This window comes from Chiloscyllium plagiosum, chromosome 2 (assembly GCF_004010195.1).
Source record: "Chiloscyllium plagiosum isolate BGI_BamShark_2017 chromosome 2, ASM401019v2, whole genome shotgun sequence".
Lineage (NCBI taxonomy): Eukaryota > Metazoa > Chordata > Chondrichthyes > Orectolobiformes > Hemiscylliidae > Chiloscyllium > Chiloscyllium plagiosum.
In genome coordinates, this window is record NC_057711.1 from 95,967,593 (window position 1) to 95,985,940 (window position 18,348).

The 18,348-nt window shown below is 39.2% G+C and overlaps 1 protein-coding gene across 12 annotated transcripts in view; it reads left to right on the plus strand.

Annotated features, from left to right (window-relative positions):
- Positions 1 to 18,348, plus strand: part of LOC122562047 (multiple PDZ domain protein) — a 368,714-nt gene that overhangs the window by 159,557 nt on the left and 190,809 nt on the right. For 11 of the 12 annotated variants that reach the window (XM_043714532.1, XM_043714569.1, XM_043714586.1 and 8 more), the window contains 4 exons: positions 933 to 1,142; positions 4,547 to 4,672; positions 11,366 to 11,527; positions 16,500 to 16,626. In XM_043714532.1, coding sequence (XP_043570467.1) covers positions 933 to 1,142; positions 4,547 to 4,672; positions 11,366 to 11,527; positions 16,500 to 16,626 — 625 coding nt within the window. The remainder of the gene's footprint in view (positions 1 to 932; positions 1,143 to 4,546; positions 4,673 to 11,365; positions 11,528 to 16,499; positions 16,627 to 18,348) is intronic. The other variant, XM_043714515.1, reaches the window with a different exon arrangement.

The following is an 18,348-nucleotide window of genomic DNA, read 5'->3' on the forward strand; positions in this document are numbered from 1 at the left end:
GTTTGTCAGGCATGACCTACCTTTCATGAATCCATGCCGACTTTCCCTGATTAACTGACATTTTCAAGGTGATCAATTACTCTATGCTTGATTATAGTCGCCAACAATTTCCCCATCTTGAATGTTGGACCAATTGGTCTCTAATTCCTTAGTTTCCTTTTGCCATTTTTCTCAAAAACAAAGAGCAACATTAGCAAATTTTCAATCTAGATTTACAATTTCTGAATCTATGGAACTCTGAATGATTATGGTTAGGGTTTTAGCAATGTGCTCTCCTACCTCCTGTTAATACCAATGGATGGAAGCCATTATGTCCTGGAGATTTGTTACTTTTTAATTTTAATAATTATTGATGATTACTTAAGCTAATTTTATTTATACCATGATCCTCTTAGTTGCTTTGGGACTTCTGCTAAGCTATCCTTTTTTCCTGTGATTACTGAAGCAAAATAATCATTCAGCATGTCTGCCATTTCCCCATGGTCATTGATAGGACCTGCACTCTTAGCCTTTAATGGGCCAGTAGTGCTCTTAACCAGCCGCTTATCCTTTTTATATAAGTATTAAGTCTTCTCATAGTTTTTCTGTCATTGCAAAGTTTTGCTTTCATAATTGTTTTGAGCCACTCTCAGAAGCCACTTGGTGGCCCTTTAGTCTTTATATTTGTTTCAGACAACAGATCTGTGCTGTCTAGAGGTTTGTTATAATTAAGAATTCCATTTTTTAATCAGTCTAATGGACCAAGCAGCCTTTCTTCATCTGGATTCATTTGTAATTTATTGACTGAAATTGTTTGTTGTATTTTTTTGTTTTCTTCCAGAGGACACTTAGAACTTAGTGTGCTTGACTTTTAAATTAGTTGAACGGTGGTTTAAATGAGTTTTTTGTCTTTTAGCTCTAAATTATTGACATTTTAACACTTGGAACTACAGGATCCAGCTGACGCAATGCGAACAGTTATTGTAATTCGATCATTAGTGCCCAGTGGAGTGGCAGAACAAGATGGTCGACTTCTTCCAGGAGACCGACTCATGTTTGTCAACAACATCAACTTGGAGAATGCTACTCTTGAGGAAGCAGTTCAGGCACTGAAAGGTGCATCAGGAGGCAAAGTTAGAATTGGTGTAGCCAAACCTTTGCCAGTAAGTTGTTTTTTTCAATATTGAAGGGTAGGGCTGGTGCAAAATTCTGGCATTTGATATAAGCGATAATAACCAAAACTCTTTGGCAGGCAGGAATAGGAATTTGTTTGTGTCTCATCTTTTATTTAGATATAAAGTGGGCAAATGTATACTGATTACTGCGCATGAGCTCTTGCTTCTAATCTGTACCAAATGGTCGTACTACGTTTGGACCATTGACTGTGTTTGACTGAAATGTGCATAGAAGATTTTTCTGTCCCTGTTTCTGGGTCCTTTTGTAACATATAAAATTGTAAGTGGAACTTGCCCTGTGAAACCTCTTAAAGTTTTCCCAGTTGTACAGTAGCCTGTTGAAGGGACTGTTGATGGGACTGCTGAAGAAATTGCAAAGAGGGCTTTGCTTTTACCTCCCTCTTCCATAGAACGTGGAAGAATAGCATCATAATCCTCCAAGTTGTGACTTGTATTTGAGTTTGTGAAAGCAGATAACTGCATAGTGTGAATGCTCTGTGCCGTTGTACCCCATTCACTATCAATTGAGGTGACCATTTGTACTATTTATTTGCAATGAATTCCTGGGATTCATTCTCCCTTTTCATCGTTTCTCCACAGTTATTGCAGTCACCACCCATCATGTTGCTGTTTCTCTTATATTCCAGAACGCTCCAGTCCTATATTCACCAGAATTCATCCTTCTTGACCCATTCTCCAAATTTCCCTCATGAGATAGACTACCCCAAATTCTAATCTGTCGTTGACCTCTTTTGTTGACTCATTGCCTGATCCTTGCAATGGAGTAAGATTAGGGTTAGGAGCTCTAACCCAACCTAAAGACTCTGCTAGAAATGTATTATGTATTTTTAACCTAATTCTAGTTTAGACAGTAATTTCCAATTAAACTTCATTAAAAATTTCAATTTAGTTTATCATAGATTTCTACTCGATTGACATATATTATGAAGTGATAAATTTTCTTCATAGCCACTGCTATGTTTTCTAATATTGTGGTACCATTCAACATGCTGTTTTATTAACTGCATTTAGTTACTTAGCCACTGAGAGGCTGCAGCTAGAATTCACATTTGTTGCCGTGCATTGAGGAGCTTGCTCAAAATCATTTAGCATTTGAAAAGCTGGTTAATTCAGCTTTAATTGTTAATTACTTTACTTTAGGTTTAAATAAAATGATTTTATTCTGAAAGACTGCCTTACAAATAACTCATGTTTGTGAAAATTCAAATGATTAACATTGGCTTCCTTGAATGTGACCATTCTGAAGCAACCAAGTAGAAATCTCGATAGGACTAAGATTGATGGGATCAGTACGTTTTTATCAATTCTTTTTTGGCTTGTATTGTGTGGTTGACATAATGGGGCTTAATATCGACAGAGCAATTTGTTGTACTGCTTGTGTCTGTCTGTTAGGTGTCTGAATAAACACTGGAGAGTTGGTATAAGTTGCATTTCAGTTGACTTGCTAGTTGGAAATATTTGAATGTGGGTGCTTTACTATCATTATCATAAAGTAACTTGTATTTCAGTTCTAAAGTGCATAAATACATAAAATGTGATGGAGGAGCAGCATTGTTTCTTGACTGTATCACAATACTCTGGTTTCATGCTTGATGTTTCAACTCATTTTGTGAAGTGCCACATTTAATTTCATGGCTATTGTTCAGGGCCTTTTGATTTTATGAATGATGGAGTTGTTCTGCAAGCTAGATTTCTGTTTTAGATTATATTAGATTACATTAGATTACATTAGATTACAGTGTGGAAACAGGCCCTTCAGCCCAACAAGTCCACACCGACCTGCCGAAGCGCAACCCACCCATAACCCTACATTTGCCCCTTACCTAACACTACGGGCAATTTAGCATGGCCAATTCACCTGACCTGCACATTTTTGGACTGTGGGAGGAAACCGGAGCACCCGGAGGAAACCCACGCAGACACGGGGAAAATGTGCAAACTCCACACAGTCAGTCGCCTGAGGCGGGAATTGAACCCGGGTCTCCGGCGCTGTGAGGCAGCAGTGCTAACCACTGTGCCACCATGCCGCCATCCCTTTTATTTAAGGGATTTCTTTTTTTGCTCAATAACTTTGTGAAGCAAAATTCACAACAAATCTCCATGAAAATTTTGGAATTCTTATGCAGTTAATTTAAATGTTCCCCCCTACAAGATGAATGGTGAGACTGGGATCTTTACTTGTGTCTCCTGTGATTCTTATCTCTGCACACCTGGCTACTCTTGGTTGAATCTTTGGCACTTAGTTGGAAGACTGGATTAGATGTGGATAGGTGAAGGCGGATTGGTGAGGAAGCTGCTGGGTGCAGAAGCAAGGTGGCCAGAAAGCCAGCAGCAGGAATCTGGCTCTGTCTGAAAATGTAAAAGTAGAAATTAAAAACATGATACTTTTCTTCGTCCCTTGCATCTCCACTCCCCAATGCAAATCAATGTTTCCTCTTGCTCCATGCCCTATTCTTTACATCAAGGTAAATCCCTCCAGCTACCACGTCTTGTCAGGTTGCAAGCTTCAAAACACAACTTAAGTGATTCTCCAAGCTCCCCATGCACCTCATTCTCTCCTATAGGCCTTCAGATCTTCATGCTAACCAGTACTCACCTACATAATCTTAATGGCCCATAACAGCTTCATTTCAAACATGTCCTTCACCTTTTGTCCTTGCATGCACATAGTATGTACTGTGTACAGACCCCTGAATCCATGCAAAGGAATTGGTAGTCCCACCTGAAAGAGGCTATATCACTTGTAACTATCAGTCACCTGAAATGCATGCACCTGTCCATGATAATGAAAGGCTGTTAAACCAATTGTGCTGCAGTACTTTTTAATTCTTTGATTAACTTGACAGCTCCCTTTGATAGATTATGTTAATAGTTTCTAGGATTGTGGCAACGATTCTTTCATGATTTTTATGCACAAATATGCCTGTACCTAACACTCCCAAAGAACACCTGACTTCCCAAAGGTGGCTTCACTTCATGTGCCTTGGGACCAGATTGAAAAGGTATCTCCTGTCGTTCAAAGAAATGCACAAAGTTCAGAAATACAGTTAGCAGGTTAACTGTGCACATTTCAGTTTTCAGACTCCAAGCGTACCGGATTCCTACCTCAGTGAAGTTAGATATTTTTAAATGGCCAGTAACCTCCATAAATGTGCAAATCCTTATCCAAGCTCATTCCCACCTGTTCAAAATGGAAAGTGCCATGTTTGAGGTGAGACTTGCAATTTCTGGGCTCTTCACTATTTTCATCACAAAATACTATTCATTGCAGACAGAATTTAGGCTGGTGTTTTCTGGATAACCATGTGTATCACTTATATCCATCTTGTATATCAGCTGCTTGTGATACACTCTCAATTCCAATGTTTCAGCAGTTTTCTCCAGAGGAGGGAGATTTGCCTACTAATGAGGAAGCTTTACTGTACTTGAATCAGCCTTGTGATGGTGGTGAGGAGGAGGCATCAGCCGATGCTGTTTTTCATGCAGAATTAGCACTGGTTAGTTATCTTTTTTCATTCTGAACTGTACACCTGTAGGCATCTTCATCTATGCTTTTCTGTCTTGTTATACTTTACACTTGGTCGAAACTCTTTAAAATGTGTTTGGCTTGAATTGATTGTCTATGTGGTAGCAATTATCAAAGATAATGAATAACTTGGAACTGGGAGGTTATGAACACAATCGTGAATAGACTCAAAACAGGAGAGGATTTGAGTTCACTTGTTAATTAGGCACATAGGAGATATCTAAACTACACATGGGGACAGAAAAACCTCAAAGGTACTATTTAAATGGGAAATAAATAATTTGCTTGTAAAATGAAACAAAGTTAAAGGACTCAGAATTGCAATTGAACAAATACAAAAGTACTCCATAATGGTGAGTAGAGAAAATTAGCTGTTGGGATATATAAAAGGATCAATATTGAGCCAAATAACAATGTAAGCCTGATAACGTGGTGTAACTGCACTCAATACTGCATGCAGTTCTGGTCTCCATTACTGCAAAAACGGTATTGCTAATGTTAGAAGCACACAGAAGAGATCAACTGTAATCATTAAAAGATTGAGAATTGAATCATGAGGAGTCTTAAACTAATTAAGCGAAAATGCAATGATCTTACCTCCAGCATAAGGTCGGAGGTGGGGTTGATTCCTGATGATTGCACAATGTGAACTACCATTCGTAACGGCTCAGGTGCTAAAAGAAACCAAGCTGAAATTCAACAAGATCTAGAAAATATCAAGGCTTGGGCTGACAAGTGATAAGTAACATACATGCCATACAAATGCCAGACTATGACCATCACCAATAAAAGACAATCTAACCACTGACTCTTTTACAATCATTGGTGTTACCATCACTGGATACCCCACTATCAACATTCTGTGGGGGTTACCATTGACCAGAAACTTAACTCGACCTGCCATAGAACTTCCAGAAGTTGTTTTGGAGTGGTTATTCTTCGGTAAAGGGATGGCTGAAAAATAAGACAAAGTTAAAAATCACACAATACCAAGTTATAGTCCAACAGATATATTTGGAATTACAAGCTTTTGGAGCACTGCTCCTTCATGAAGTAGATAGTGGGGCAGGATCATAGGATGCAGACTTTATAGTAAAAGATCAAAGTGTCATACAACTGTTGCAAAGTATTGAACAAACCTAAATTGCTGTGAGGTTTTTAATCACTTAGAATGGGGATGCAGGTTTTGAGTGATTAATATGTAATCCCCAGAACTTTTTCAAATCACAGTCCTTCGCATCAGTTGTATGGTAAGAGTAGGGAATGCTGGATGACCAGAGAAATTGAGATTCTGGTCAATAAAGTGAAGGAAGCACATTTCAGATATAGACAGCAGGGATTGAGTGAATCTGAGAAGAAGAGAAGGGCAGAAGGAGTATACTTGAGGGAAATCAGGATGGCGAAAAGGGGACACAAGATAGCTTTGGTAAATAGAGTTAAGGAGAATCCAAAGGGATTCTACAAATTTTTAAGGACAAAAGAGTAGAGAGACAATAATGCCCGTTAAAGATTGGTGAGGTACTAAATGAGTATTTTGTGTCAGTGTCTGTAGTGGAGTGGGATGTGGAAGCTAGAGAACTTGGGGGAATAAATAGCAATATCTTAGCGTCCATTTTTCGGACAAGGAGGTGCTGGACATCTTAAAACACATTAAATTTGATAAGTAATCAGGTGTACCCCAGAGGTTTGTTGGAACCTTGAGATGTGGTTGCTGGACCTCTTGCTGAGCAGTTATCATCGATAACTGCAGGTGAGTTGCTGGAAGACTGGAGGTTGGCTAACGTGGTGCTAATATTTGAGAAAGATGGTAAGCAAAAGCCAGAGAACTAGAGACAGGTGGGCCTGACATCAGTGATGGGCAAGTTGTTGGACAGGATTCACCTGTATTTGGAAAGGCAAGGATTGTTTAAAGATAGTCAATTTGGCTTTGTATGTGGAAAATCATGTCTCACTAACTTGCTTGTGTATTTTGAAGAAGTGACAAAGTGGATTTATGAAAGCGGAACAGTGGATGTGGTCTTTATGGACTTCAGTTCGACATTTGACAAGGTTCCACATGGCAGACTGGTTAGCAAGGATAGATCACCTGGAGTACAGGGAGAACTAGCAGTCTGGATAGAAAACTGATTTGAATGTGGAAGACAGGGTAGTGGTGGAGTGTTGCTTTTCGGACTGGACACGTGTAACCAGCTGTGTGCCATGAGGATCAGTGCTGGGTCCACTGCTTTTTGTCATCTACATCAATGATTTGGATGTGAATATAGGAGATATGGTTAGTATATTTACAGATGAGAGCAAAATTGGTGCAGTGGACAGCGAAGGAGGTTACCTCAGAGTAAAATGGGACCTTGATCAGATGGGCTGAGTAATGGCAGATGGAGTTTAATTTAGATAAATGTGAGATGCTGCATTTTGGAAAAGCAGATCAAGGCAGGACTTATACACTTTGTGGTAAAGTTCTGGGCAGCGTTGCTGAATTAAGAGACCTTAAAGTGCAGATGTTTTGGGTACTGTTGAAAAGAATAGTTTCTCAGAGGAGAATAGAAGAGGTAGTCAGATCTTGGGCACCAAGAATTAAACTTGTGTTAGACTGAGTTTGACTATTTAAAAGAATTGTTATAGGAGACTCTCCCCTGAAAAGGGCAGACAGTAGATTCTGTGGCAGTGAGCGTGAATGTAGGATAGTATGTTGCTTTTCTGGTGCTAGGATTAAAGATGTCTCAAAGTGTTTGCAAAATATTGTTAAACGAAAGAGTGAGAAACTGTAAGTTATTGTACAGATTGATAGGAATGGCATAGTTAAGGAAAATATTAAGGCTTTACAAAGTGAATATAAGAAGTTAGGTAGAAGATTAAAAAACAGAACCTCAAAAGTCGTAAACTCCAGTTTATTGCCAGTACCAAGCTCGAATGAGGAAAAATAATAAAAGGATAAAGGAGATCAATGGCTGAAGAGGTGGTTTACTGTTCAGGGATTCAGGTTCTTGCATCATTGGAATCTCTTCTGAGGCAGAAAAGACCTGTTCAAAAAGGATGGGTTTCATGTGTCTAAAAAGGGACCAATATCCTAGCAGGACGATTTGCTAATTCTATTAAGGAAGGCTGTAAACTATTGTCGTGAATGGGAGGTGGAATCCTAAATAGCAGAGTAAATAGAAAGATAGGTATGAATGGTTTTGAATCTAAAAAGAGCAAGTTCATTTGAAAAGCCAGGCAAGAGTAAGCCAGAGAAAGAAGTCATCCTGAAGAATTAAATTGTATTTATTTCAATGCAAGGGGTCTTACAGATAAGGCTGATAAACTCGGGGCCTGTTTGGGAACATGGAATTGGAATGTCATAGCTGTCACGGAAACTTGGCTGTGGGATGGACATGATGGCAAATCAACATTCTGCGTTTCAGATGCTATAGGAAGGATAGAAAGAGACAAAAGATGAGGTGGAGTGGCATTTTTGATTTAAGAAAAACATTAAGGCAGGAATAATATTGTATTAGTACAAGATTTTAGTTTTCCAAACATTGACTGGGACTGCCATAATGTTAAAGGTTTGGATGATGATGAATTTGTTAAATGTGTTCAAGAAGATTTTCCTTCTCAATATGTAAACATTCCTACGAGAAAAGGAGCAAAACTTGATCCTATCTTGAGTAATAAGACAGGACAAGTGACTGTAGTGATAATAGGAGAACACTTTGGGTCTAGTGATCATAATTCTATTTGTTTCGAAATAGTTATGGAAGAGGATAGTCCTTCCATAACGTTAAAGTTTTAATTGGCGTAAGGCAAATTTTAATGGTATGAGACAGGAACTTTCAAAAATTGATTACATTAGATTGTTCAAAGGTAAAGGGGTGTGTGATGTGGGAATAGCTTTGAAGAGTGTGATAATGTGAGTTCAGAGTCATTATGTTCCTGTTGGAGCGAAAGGTAAGGCTGGCAAGATTAGAAAACAATAGATAAATAAATATATTGAAGTTCTAGTCAAGAATAAAAAAAACTTATTAGACAACTGGGTTCAAGTAAATCTGTTGAACAGTATAAAGATTGTCAGGGCATTCTTAAGAGGTAAATCAGGAAGGTACAGAGAGGATATGAGATAACCTTGGCAAATTAGGTTAAGGATAATCCACAAAGATTCTACAAGTACATTAAGAGCAAGAGACCAACTAGAGAGAGAGTGGGGCACCTTAAAGATCAAAGAGGTTGTCTCTGTATTGAGCCTCAGGAGATGGGAAAGACATTAAATAAATATTTTGCATCAGTTTTTACATTGAAGAAAGAAATAGAGGCTAAAGAACTCTGGAAAATAAATATTGATGTTTTGAGAACTGCTGTCATTGCAGAAGAGGAAGTGCTGGAGGTCTTAAAATATCAAGGTGGATAAATCTCTGGGACATGATCTAGGATATCTCAGGGCATTGTGGGAAGTTAAGGAGGAACTTATGAGGCCTCTTGCAGTTATCTTTTGAAATATTTCTGCGTACAGGTGAGGTGCTGTTCAGTGGTGTTCCACAGGGATCAGTGCGGGGTCCACTTTTGTTTGTGATTTTGTACAAATGATTTAGATGAACATATAGAAGGCATGGTTAGTAAGTTTGTGGATGACCCCAAAACTATGACGTAGTGGACTGTGAACAAGGCTATCTAATTAACAAAGAGATCTTGATTGATTTGGATCACTGGGCTGTAGAGTGGTAGATGGAGTTTAATTTTGATAAATATGAGGTATGCATTTTGGTAAAACAAACTAGGGCAGGACTTATACAGGTCGTTCTGGTATAACATATGTTTCATCAACGTGAATTGGTTATAACGCAATTGACAAATTGTGAGCGGTGTTTGGATAACGTGAATGTTCTGCTGAATGGGTATAGCGATTTCCTGCAGTGCGATTTTCTATATCTGTTCCCCATAGAGCTATTTCCTATAGCACGAGGTTGCAGAGGAACACCACTATTGTGTTAATAAAAGTAGAGCCTTGGATAGTGTTGTATAACAGAGACCCTTAGGGGTTCAGGTACATAGTTCTTTTGAAGCTTGTGTCCCTTAGGGTGGTTAAGAAGGCATCTAATACCCTTGTCTTCACTTTTCAGACCTTGAAGTATTGAAATTGGGATATTATTGTTAAGTTGTACAAGATGTTGGTGAAGAATCTCCTGGAGTACTGTGTCCAGTTCTGGTTGCCCTGTTAAAGGACAGTGAGAATTCAGAGGTGGTTTACCAGGACGTTGCCAGGAATGGAAGATTTGAATTATAAGGAGAGGCTGGAGAGACTAGGACTTTTTTCCACTGGAGAATAGGAGGTCGAGGGACGTTATGGAGGTTATAGATAGGGTTAATGACAGTGTCTTTTCCCTAGAGTGGGATATTTCAAGATTAGGCAGCATATTATAAGATGAGATAAGAAAAATTTTAAAAAGACGCAGTGTGGAATAAACATCCAGAGGAAGTAGTAGATGCGGGTACAGTTAAATCATTTTTAAAACATTTAGATAAGTACATAAACATTTGGAGGGATATGGGCCAAATGCAGGCAAATGGGGCTAGTTTAGTTTGGGATTATGTTTGGCATGGACTGGTTGGTCCAAAGGGTCTGTTTCTGTGCCACATGAATCTGACTCTATAAACAGTAAAACTAGAGGAGATGACCTAGACCTAAAAGTGAAACTTGAGAAATATTATTCTAATGAGAGAATGGTCATTTGATGAACCAGACAGGCAGATTCTGGAAGCTGATTAGTATTGGTTCATTCTATGTGTGGGTAAATTCTAAATATTGTACCTGTGGTGGGCTTATCAGGAACATGGAACACAACCTTAAAACTAGTAATCCTAGAATCCTTATAGTGTGGAAACAGGCCCTTCAACCCAACAAGTGCACACCGATCCTCCGAAGAGTATCCGACTGAAACCCATTCCTCTACATTTACCCCTACACATTGCTGAACACTATGAGCAATTTAGCATGCCAATTCACCTAACGTGCACATCTTTGGATTGTGGGAGGAAACCGGAGCAACCCATGCAGACACTGGGAGAACGTGCTCACTCCACACAGACAGTTCCCTGAGGCTGGATTTGAACCCGAGTCCCTGGGGCTGTGAGGCAGCAGTGCTAACCACTGATCGAAACAGAAGGCAGAAAGTGGTTGTAGATGGAAAGTATTCTGCCTGGAGGTCAGTGTTGAGTGGTGTCCTGCAGGGCTCTGTCCAGCATCTGAATGTTTTGAGGTTGTTTTGTTTGTAAATGCAACTACCTGAACATGCACCACAATCTTTTGAAGAGATGGGGCAACAGGAATTCACAATTTTTTGCTGGATTTTGAAGATAAATTGGAAACAATGCAGGACTAAGGAAAAAAATTGCTGCATTGCTTTACCCACTGTAGTTCGCATGCAATTTGGAATGTATTATTGAAATTATGATTTCTCTACTAAATTTATTATCAGTCAGAAAATGTTTAAGTTTCAGAGCCTATAGAAATAGCACTGACTTGATCTCGGTCGATAACAATAAACATTTTCTTTGCACTATGGTGTTAGTTTGCAGCTCTGCTCCTTGATATCTGATCAATTGTGGGAACTGTAACTAGATACTGGCAGCTGATTTTGATGACATAACACACTTAACTAAAATCCAATAATCAACCTTGTCTCATTTTTAGGTAGAATCAACCGAAACAGGTTTTGCCATTGGAAAAACATTTGAGAGGGATTTATCGTTTGAAGAAGAGGATGACCATCAATCTTCTACTGTTGCCATGCATGGCAGTGCTTGTAGTTCAGACCTGACTGTTAACCTCTCAATTCCCTCACTGAGTTATGAGGTAATGAAAATTCTATAACTTAAACTGCCTCTCTGTATTTGTAAATAGTTGGTGTGGTTTCTTTTTAACTTGAACCAGGACGCAGATTTCTTCCTGAAGGTATTGTATATTTCAGTATTAAATGAATACTTTTATATATTAAAATGGGTATTTTAGGAAGGCAATTCAAGAGATGAGAATAGCTGTGCCATTAGCAATGAGATGAAGGGAGACTTTTTAAAAAAAAAACAACACTGTTTAAGCTCAGGAGAGAATAAGAAGTTCAAAAATAATATGTGAAGACCTTGCAATCCATCGAACTACTCCAGCATTCCATCTAATTAGGCAGGGGTAAATGTGGGTAGGAGAATGCGTCTGGGTGTGTTACTCTTCGGAGGGTCGGTGTGGACTTGTTGGGCCGAAGGGCCTATTTCCATACTGTAGATAACCTAATCTAATAACTGTGATTGATCATAGACTTGGACTCCACTTTCCCACTAGTTCCTATCCTTTTAATTCTGTGACAGAATAGAAATTTGCATTTCAATATTACCCATATTCTGTAGTAGAGCATTTATAATCCTCTAGGGTAGAGAATTCTGATGATTCAGAACTGAGTGAAGAATGTTCTTATTTCAGTGCTAAGTGATCGACCCCTTAGCTTGAGATTGTTCTAGAGTCCCTAGTCATGGGAAGCAAATGTCTAAGCATCTATTCTATCAAGTTCCTTTATAATTTTGAAGTTTTCAGATCACCTGTCATTCTTATAGATGACAATAGACCCAATTCACTCCAACTTACAGGTGACCCTCTCATCCTAGGAATCCATGTGGCAAATCTTTGCTATACTGTCCCCAATGCAATACATCCTTCCTCAAATATGCAAACCACAATGGAACCATCTATGGTCTAACAAAATCCATTAAAATTCTCACAAGTCTTCTTCATTTTTGTGTTCCAATTCCCTTAAAATAAATAAAATGAATGGCTCTGGACACTGGAAATTTGAAACAAAAGCAAACTGCTGGAGAAACTCAGCAGGTCTGGCACTATCTTTGGAGAGAAAACAGTTAATATTTTGAGCCCAATTACCCTCCTTTAGAACCAGTTACAGTGTCATAGAATTACACAGCATGGAAGCAGACTTTTTAGTACAATTCGTCCATGCCCATCAGATATCCTACATTAATCTAGTCCCATTTGCCAGGAATTTCTATTGCTAATGGGTTATAGAAAGGAGGTGTTGCAGGTAGCATATGTGTTGCCAGTAGGGGATCATTTGGGAGGAAGGAAGACTCAAGCCAATATAGAAAAAATATGTTTGTTGGCCTGAACTGCATAAAAATTTGGTTGAGTTTTGCTGTACCTGTCACACGTTAGGTAATAGAGAAACCTCAAGCAGTAATAAAACTAATGCCCTTAATATTCATTCCAGTTGAAGAACCTTTTACAAGCATCTTGATTGATTGCGTAGGACCCCTCCCTAAACAAAAAGTGGGGATTAGTATTTTTTGGCCATGATGGATGTGTCTACTAGATTACCAGAGGCATTATGCATATCATGGCTAAAAGGATTGTCAGAGAGTTGCTCAATTGTTTTAAACTAGAAACGAACTATCCATAGAAATATAATCTGTTCAAAGATCAAATTTTACATTGGTATCAATCTTTAAAGATCATGTTGAGGGCTTATAGTCATGACTATTCAGAGGATTGCACTTTTTGCAATTATGGATTTACCTAATGAGTCAACTTGAATTAGTTTTTGAACATGAGGTGATTAATTGAAATTAAGTGAGGAAAAATTGGAGAGTCAGAGATCAGAAGCTACATATTTGGATTGTGCCAAATTTTAGGGAGTTACTAAATTAAGTTGGTGAGTTGGCTAGACAGCATTAGAAAGTAGCATAGCATATGTTTGAAATAGGAAGCAGACAAGAGATCAAAAATTTGTAGTTAGTGGAGATAAAGTTAACCTTACTGGTAGGTGAACCTTTGAAAGCGAGATGCAGTGAGCCTTATCAAATTGAAAGGAACTGGAGTGAGCTAAAGTATTTGAGAACGTCAGATAGAAGAAAAACTCTCCAAGTGTATCATGTGAATATGCTCACATGGTATTTTGATAAGGAAGGAAAGCAAAAGGAGAATCTGTTACTGGTTCCAACGCAGTTAAGAACCAAATTCAGGTGATTCTGAACTGGACAATGAAGTTCTCAAAAATTGGTATAAATTTAGGAAAATAGAAATGACCTGAAAGAGTTATTACAATCACATGGAGATATATTTGGGAGTAATCTGGGAAGTCCTAAACGGATTACAAATGATGTAGAATTAGGAAATGCTGTTCCAATTAACCAACATCCTGAATGGCTTTACTGTCTAAAATTGGCACAAGTTCTAAAAGAAATTGAAAGCCTGCTCAGATGACCTGTTTGGAAGACTCTACATTGAGAAGGTGGGACAAATTATGCATCTAAACTGGATTTACTCAAAGGATACTGGCATGTAATTTTATCCAACAGAGCGAAGATAGTCTTAGCTTTCATGACACCTAATGGACTTTACTCACTTGAATTCATGCCAATTGTTATGAAGAAAGTCACATTTCAAAGATTAACCAAAGAGTTTATTTTGTGATTACCCAATTATGTAGAGTACATCGACAGTCTAGGCTTGGTGACAGACCTGGCTAAGAATGAGTTCACAAAAGCCCAAGTTGTATTCCAAGGCCATATCATTGGACATAGACAGATGGCCCCATGCTTGTGAAACGAAGATTATCGGGGGGTTTCCCATACTGTCAGTGAAGAGGGAGGTACTACGATTCCTGGGTCTTGAGTGGTATTTTGCCTAAAATTCATAATGAATTTTAGTAGCATATGTGCTCCATTGATTAACTTGAAGTCCATAAAATTTCAGTGAGTGTCAGGAGGCATTTGACAGCCTGAATGCTGTGTTGATCATTGCCCCAGTAATTATGTAAATCCATTCAAGGTGGCTATGTTGTGGGTGTTGGTGTTGTACTCTTACAAGAAGATGGCAAGAGGATAGAAAGACCTTCTGGGTATTTCTTCCGAAAGTTGAATATTCATTAACAGAAATATTCCACCACTGAGGAAGAGACCTTGAGTTTGGTGTTGGTGTTGCAACATTTCAACATTTATGTTGCAAGTGATGAATCTGAGACAAACATATATACTGATCATAATATCTTTGTTTTTGGAGAATGTTAAGGATTAAACACCAGATTGTTTAGTGGAGTTTATTATTACAGCCACTCAATTTGTAAACTCTACACATGCTTTGACAAGAGAACATAATTGCCAACGTGTTGTCACGACTTTGATGGAAGACGGAGATGTTTGATGTATTATGAAACAGAGATCGACGCCCCACCCCCGTTAATTAAAACCAAAACACCCAGAGAGCCTCGCCTCATAATCTGTAGAAAGAGGTGTGACAAGTGATATCACCTACCTCTCACCCCACTCTCCCCTCCAATCTATTATAAAGGTGTAGTTAAATGAAATGAAATCCTTTCATTTACTGTAAATAAATTGTTACTTGTTGATTAACTCCAACAGTGAACCAAATAACAGAACTGCTAACAATCTGAAGAATTCCCCTCTAACTGCTAATTATTCCCTAATAAAACAAAATCCTAATGGTATGCTGTTTCAATAAATACAAATCCCACTTCTATTGCAAAACAATAGAACTTCGTCTCCCAAAATTGCTGCAAGGATACATATTCTGGAATGCTTGTTGCCCTGTCCACTGATCTTCTTTCAGGAACGCCGCCTCCTCCTTCTTGCGTCAGTTGTTCTATCAGGAATATTCTCTCTGAATTCTGTCTGAAGTATTAGCTAAAGAGTGCCGTGATGCCTTTATTAATTAGATGGTGCTTTCTCTGAGAGCTGAAAGTTGTTATTTCTTCAGGTGGTATGATTAACTTTATAGATGACATATTTTTCACTCAGGTTGGTGGATCTGGCATTCAGTTCCTTAAAGGATATTAGAGGCAGCAACCATCAACATTTAACAAGTACTGGGATATGCATTTCATATTAGGCTGTTTGTCAAAACCAGGAAAGGTGAGATTAGGATAGCTGACTTCTTGTTGGTTCGAGCTTCTCCATGCTTTAAATTTTACATGATTCAGTGTAAATAATGCCATGCACTACCAAATATAAAAATGTAGGGAAATGGGTCTTGGTGTGTTGCGGGTTGGTATGGGCTTGTTGGGCTGAAGGGCCTGTTTCCACACTGTAAATAATCTAATCTAAAATTCTTCAAGTTCCTTGGTACCTTGACAAGTCTTCCTTTTTGATGAAGGACTTTTACCCGAAACATTGACTCTCCTGCTCCTCAGTTGCTGTCCGACTTGCTGTGCTTTTCCAGCAACACACTGTTGACTCTGATCTCTAGCATCTGCAATCCTCACTTTTAGCAAGTCTTCCTTTCTCAAGATCACCGGAGACTGGACAGATAACCCAATTTGCGCATTGGAGTTCATGAATGTCCTAACACTGATTGTGTGGAGATTCCCTGGGGCATTTGAACTTACACCTGCTCCAAAGGACCTTGCAATATAGATTGTTTTGAATAATTACACTATCTGTACTTGGATAGTACCCTCAAAATGTTAAACACAAAATCCTCACTTAATCTTTGGATAACTAAATTAACCCCGCCCAACTTAAAGTGCCTTAAAGTTATTATGACTTGTATGTACAGGTTCTCCCTTCTGTTCTTTCCATGGGTTCCTGGACTGAAGGAGTTGAGTGAGGTAAGTAGTCCGGAAGGAGTTGCTACATTCCTACACTGGTACAAATATTCTGATTTAATATAGCATGTAGTTTGAGTAGGAGCAGGATGAAATGATATCTTCGGCTTTTAGAGCGCTCCACCTTTCCCCTTTCAATACGAATATTTTAAAACTATTTAAAAGGACATGTCTTTTCATATTTTCAAAATTATTCCATTCTTTAAGGATGCACACGAAAATTCCTTGGATACTTGCAACATGTCCTCCACTGAAGAGAGTGATGAGAAACAGATGTCCTTAGCCAGAGGATTTGAGAAAACCATTACCATTGCAAAAGGCAATGCTAGCCTCGGTATGTATCTGGTATAGATTTATTAAATCTGCTGCTAGAAACAATGTGCTTTTGCCATGTTTTAAGTCTTTATTGTTTACGTAGTTATTATCCAATATATTTTCAATCATTATTGCAATATTTTCAAAGAGCTAGTAGATTTTATATTTTTACAGTTTCTGAGGGTTTGGTCTTTGCAAAATTAGGAGTAGCGATGCCGTGAGTCATATGAAAAGATCTAATCAGATACAGACCACATGTTAGTCACTCTACATCCTAGACCTTCTGCCTTCATTGTTTACAGCTGTCTGGATGGCACAAAAATGTGGATAGTGCTAAAATAGAAACCTCTATCTATTGCAAAGAATCGGACAAGCCATTGGGACCTGTCAATTATTGCGGAAATAAAACAGAACTGGGGTGATCTTGTGAGTACGTGGATCCATGGGTAGCCAATCCACATTCAGTGAGGACCAATTGTATCTAAAGTTAACCTTACAAAATTTATAAGTAACCACATTCAAAAATGTATACCTTGCAGGACTTTTCATAGAGTCTTAGAGATGTACAGCATGGAAACAGACCCATCAGTCCAACCCGTCCATGCCGACCACACATCCCAACCCAATCTAGTCCCACCTGCCAGCACCTGACCCATATCCCTCCAAACCCTTCCTATTCATATACCCATCCAAATGTCTCTTAAATGTTGCAGTTGTACCAGCCTCCACCACTTCCTCTGGCAGCTCATTACGTATACATACCACCCTCTGTGTGAAAAAGTTGCCCCATAGGTCTCTTTTATATCTTTCCCCTCTCACCCTAAACCTATGGCCTCTAGTTCTGGACTCCCCGACCCCAGGGAAAAGACTTTGCCTATTTACCCTTTCCATGCCCCTCATAACTTTGTAAATCTCTATAAGGTCATCCCTTAGCCTCCGACGCTCCAGGGAAAACAGCCCCAGCCTGTTCAGCATCTCCCTATAGCTCAAATCCTCCAACCCTGGCAACATCCTTGTAAATCTTTTATGAACCCTTTCAAGTTTTACAACATCTTTCCGATAGGAAGGAGACCAGAAAAGCGCACAATATTCCAACAGTGACCTCCCAACTCCTGTACTCAGTACTCTGACCAATAAAGGAAAGCATACCAAACGTCATCTTCACTATCCTATCTACCTGCGACTCGAGTTTCAAGGAGCTATGAACCTGCACTCCAAGGTCTCTTTGTTCAGCAGTGCTCCCTAGGACCTTACCATTAAGTGTATAAGTCCTGCTAAGATTTGCTTTCACAAAAATGCAGCACCTCGCATTTATCTGAATTAAACTCCATCTGCCACTTCTTGGCCCATTGGCCCATCTGGTCAAGATACTGTTGTAATCTGAGGTAACCCTTTCCGCTGTTCACTACACCTCCAATTTTGGTGTCATCTGCAAACTTACTAACTGTACCTCTTATGCTCGCATCCAAATCATTTATGTAAATGTCAAAAAGTACAGCACCCAGCGCCAATCCTTGTGGCACTCCATTGGTCACAGGCCTCCAATCTGAAAAACAACCCTCCACCCCCACCCTGTGGGCGGCACGGTGGCACAGTGGTTAGCACTGCTGCCTCACAGCGCCAGAGACCCGGGTTCAATTCCTGACTCAGGCGACTGACTGTGTGGAGTTTGCACATTCTCCCCGTGTCTGCGTGGGTTTCCTCCGGGTGCTCCGGTTTCCTCCCACAGTCCAAAGATGTG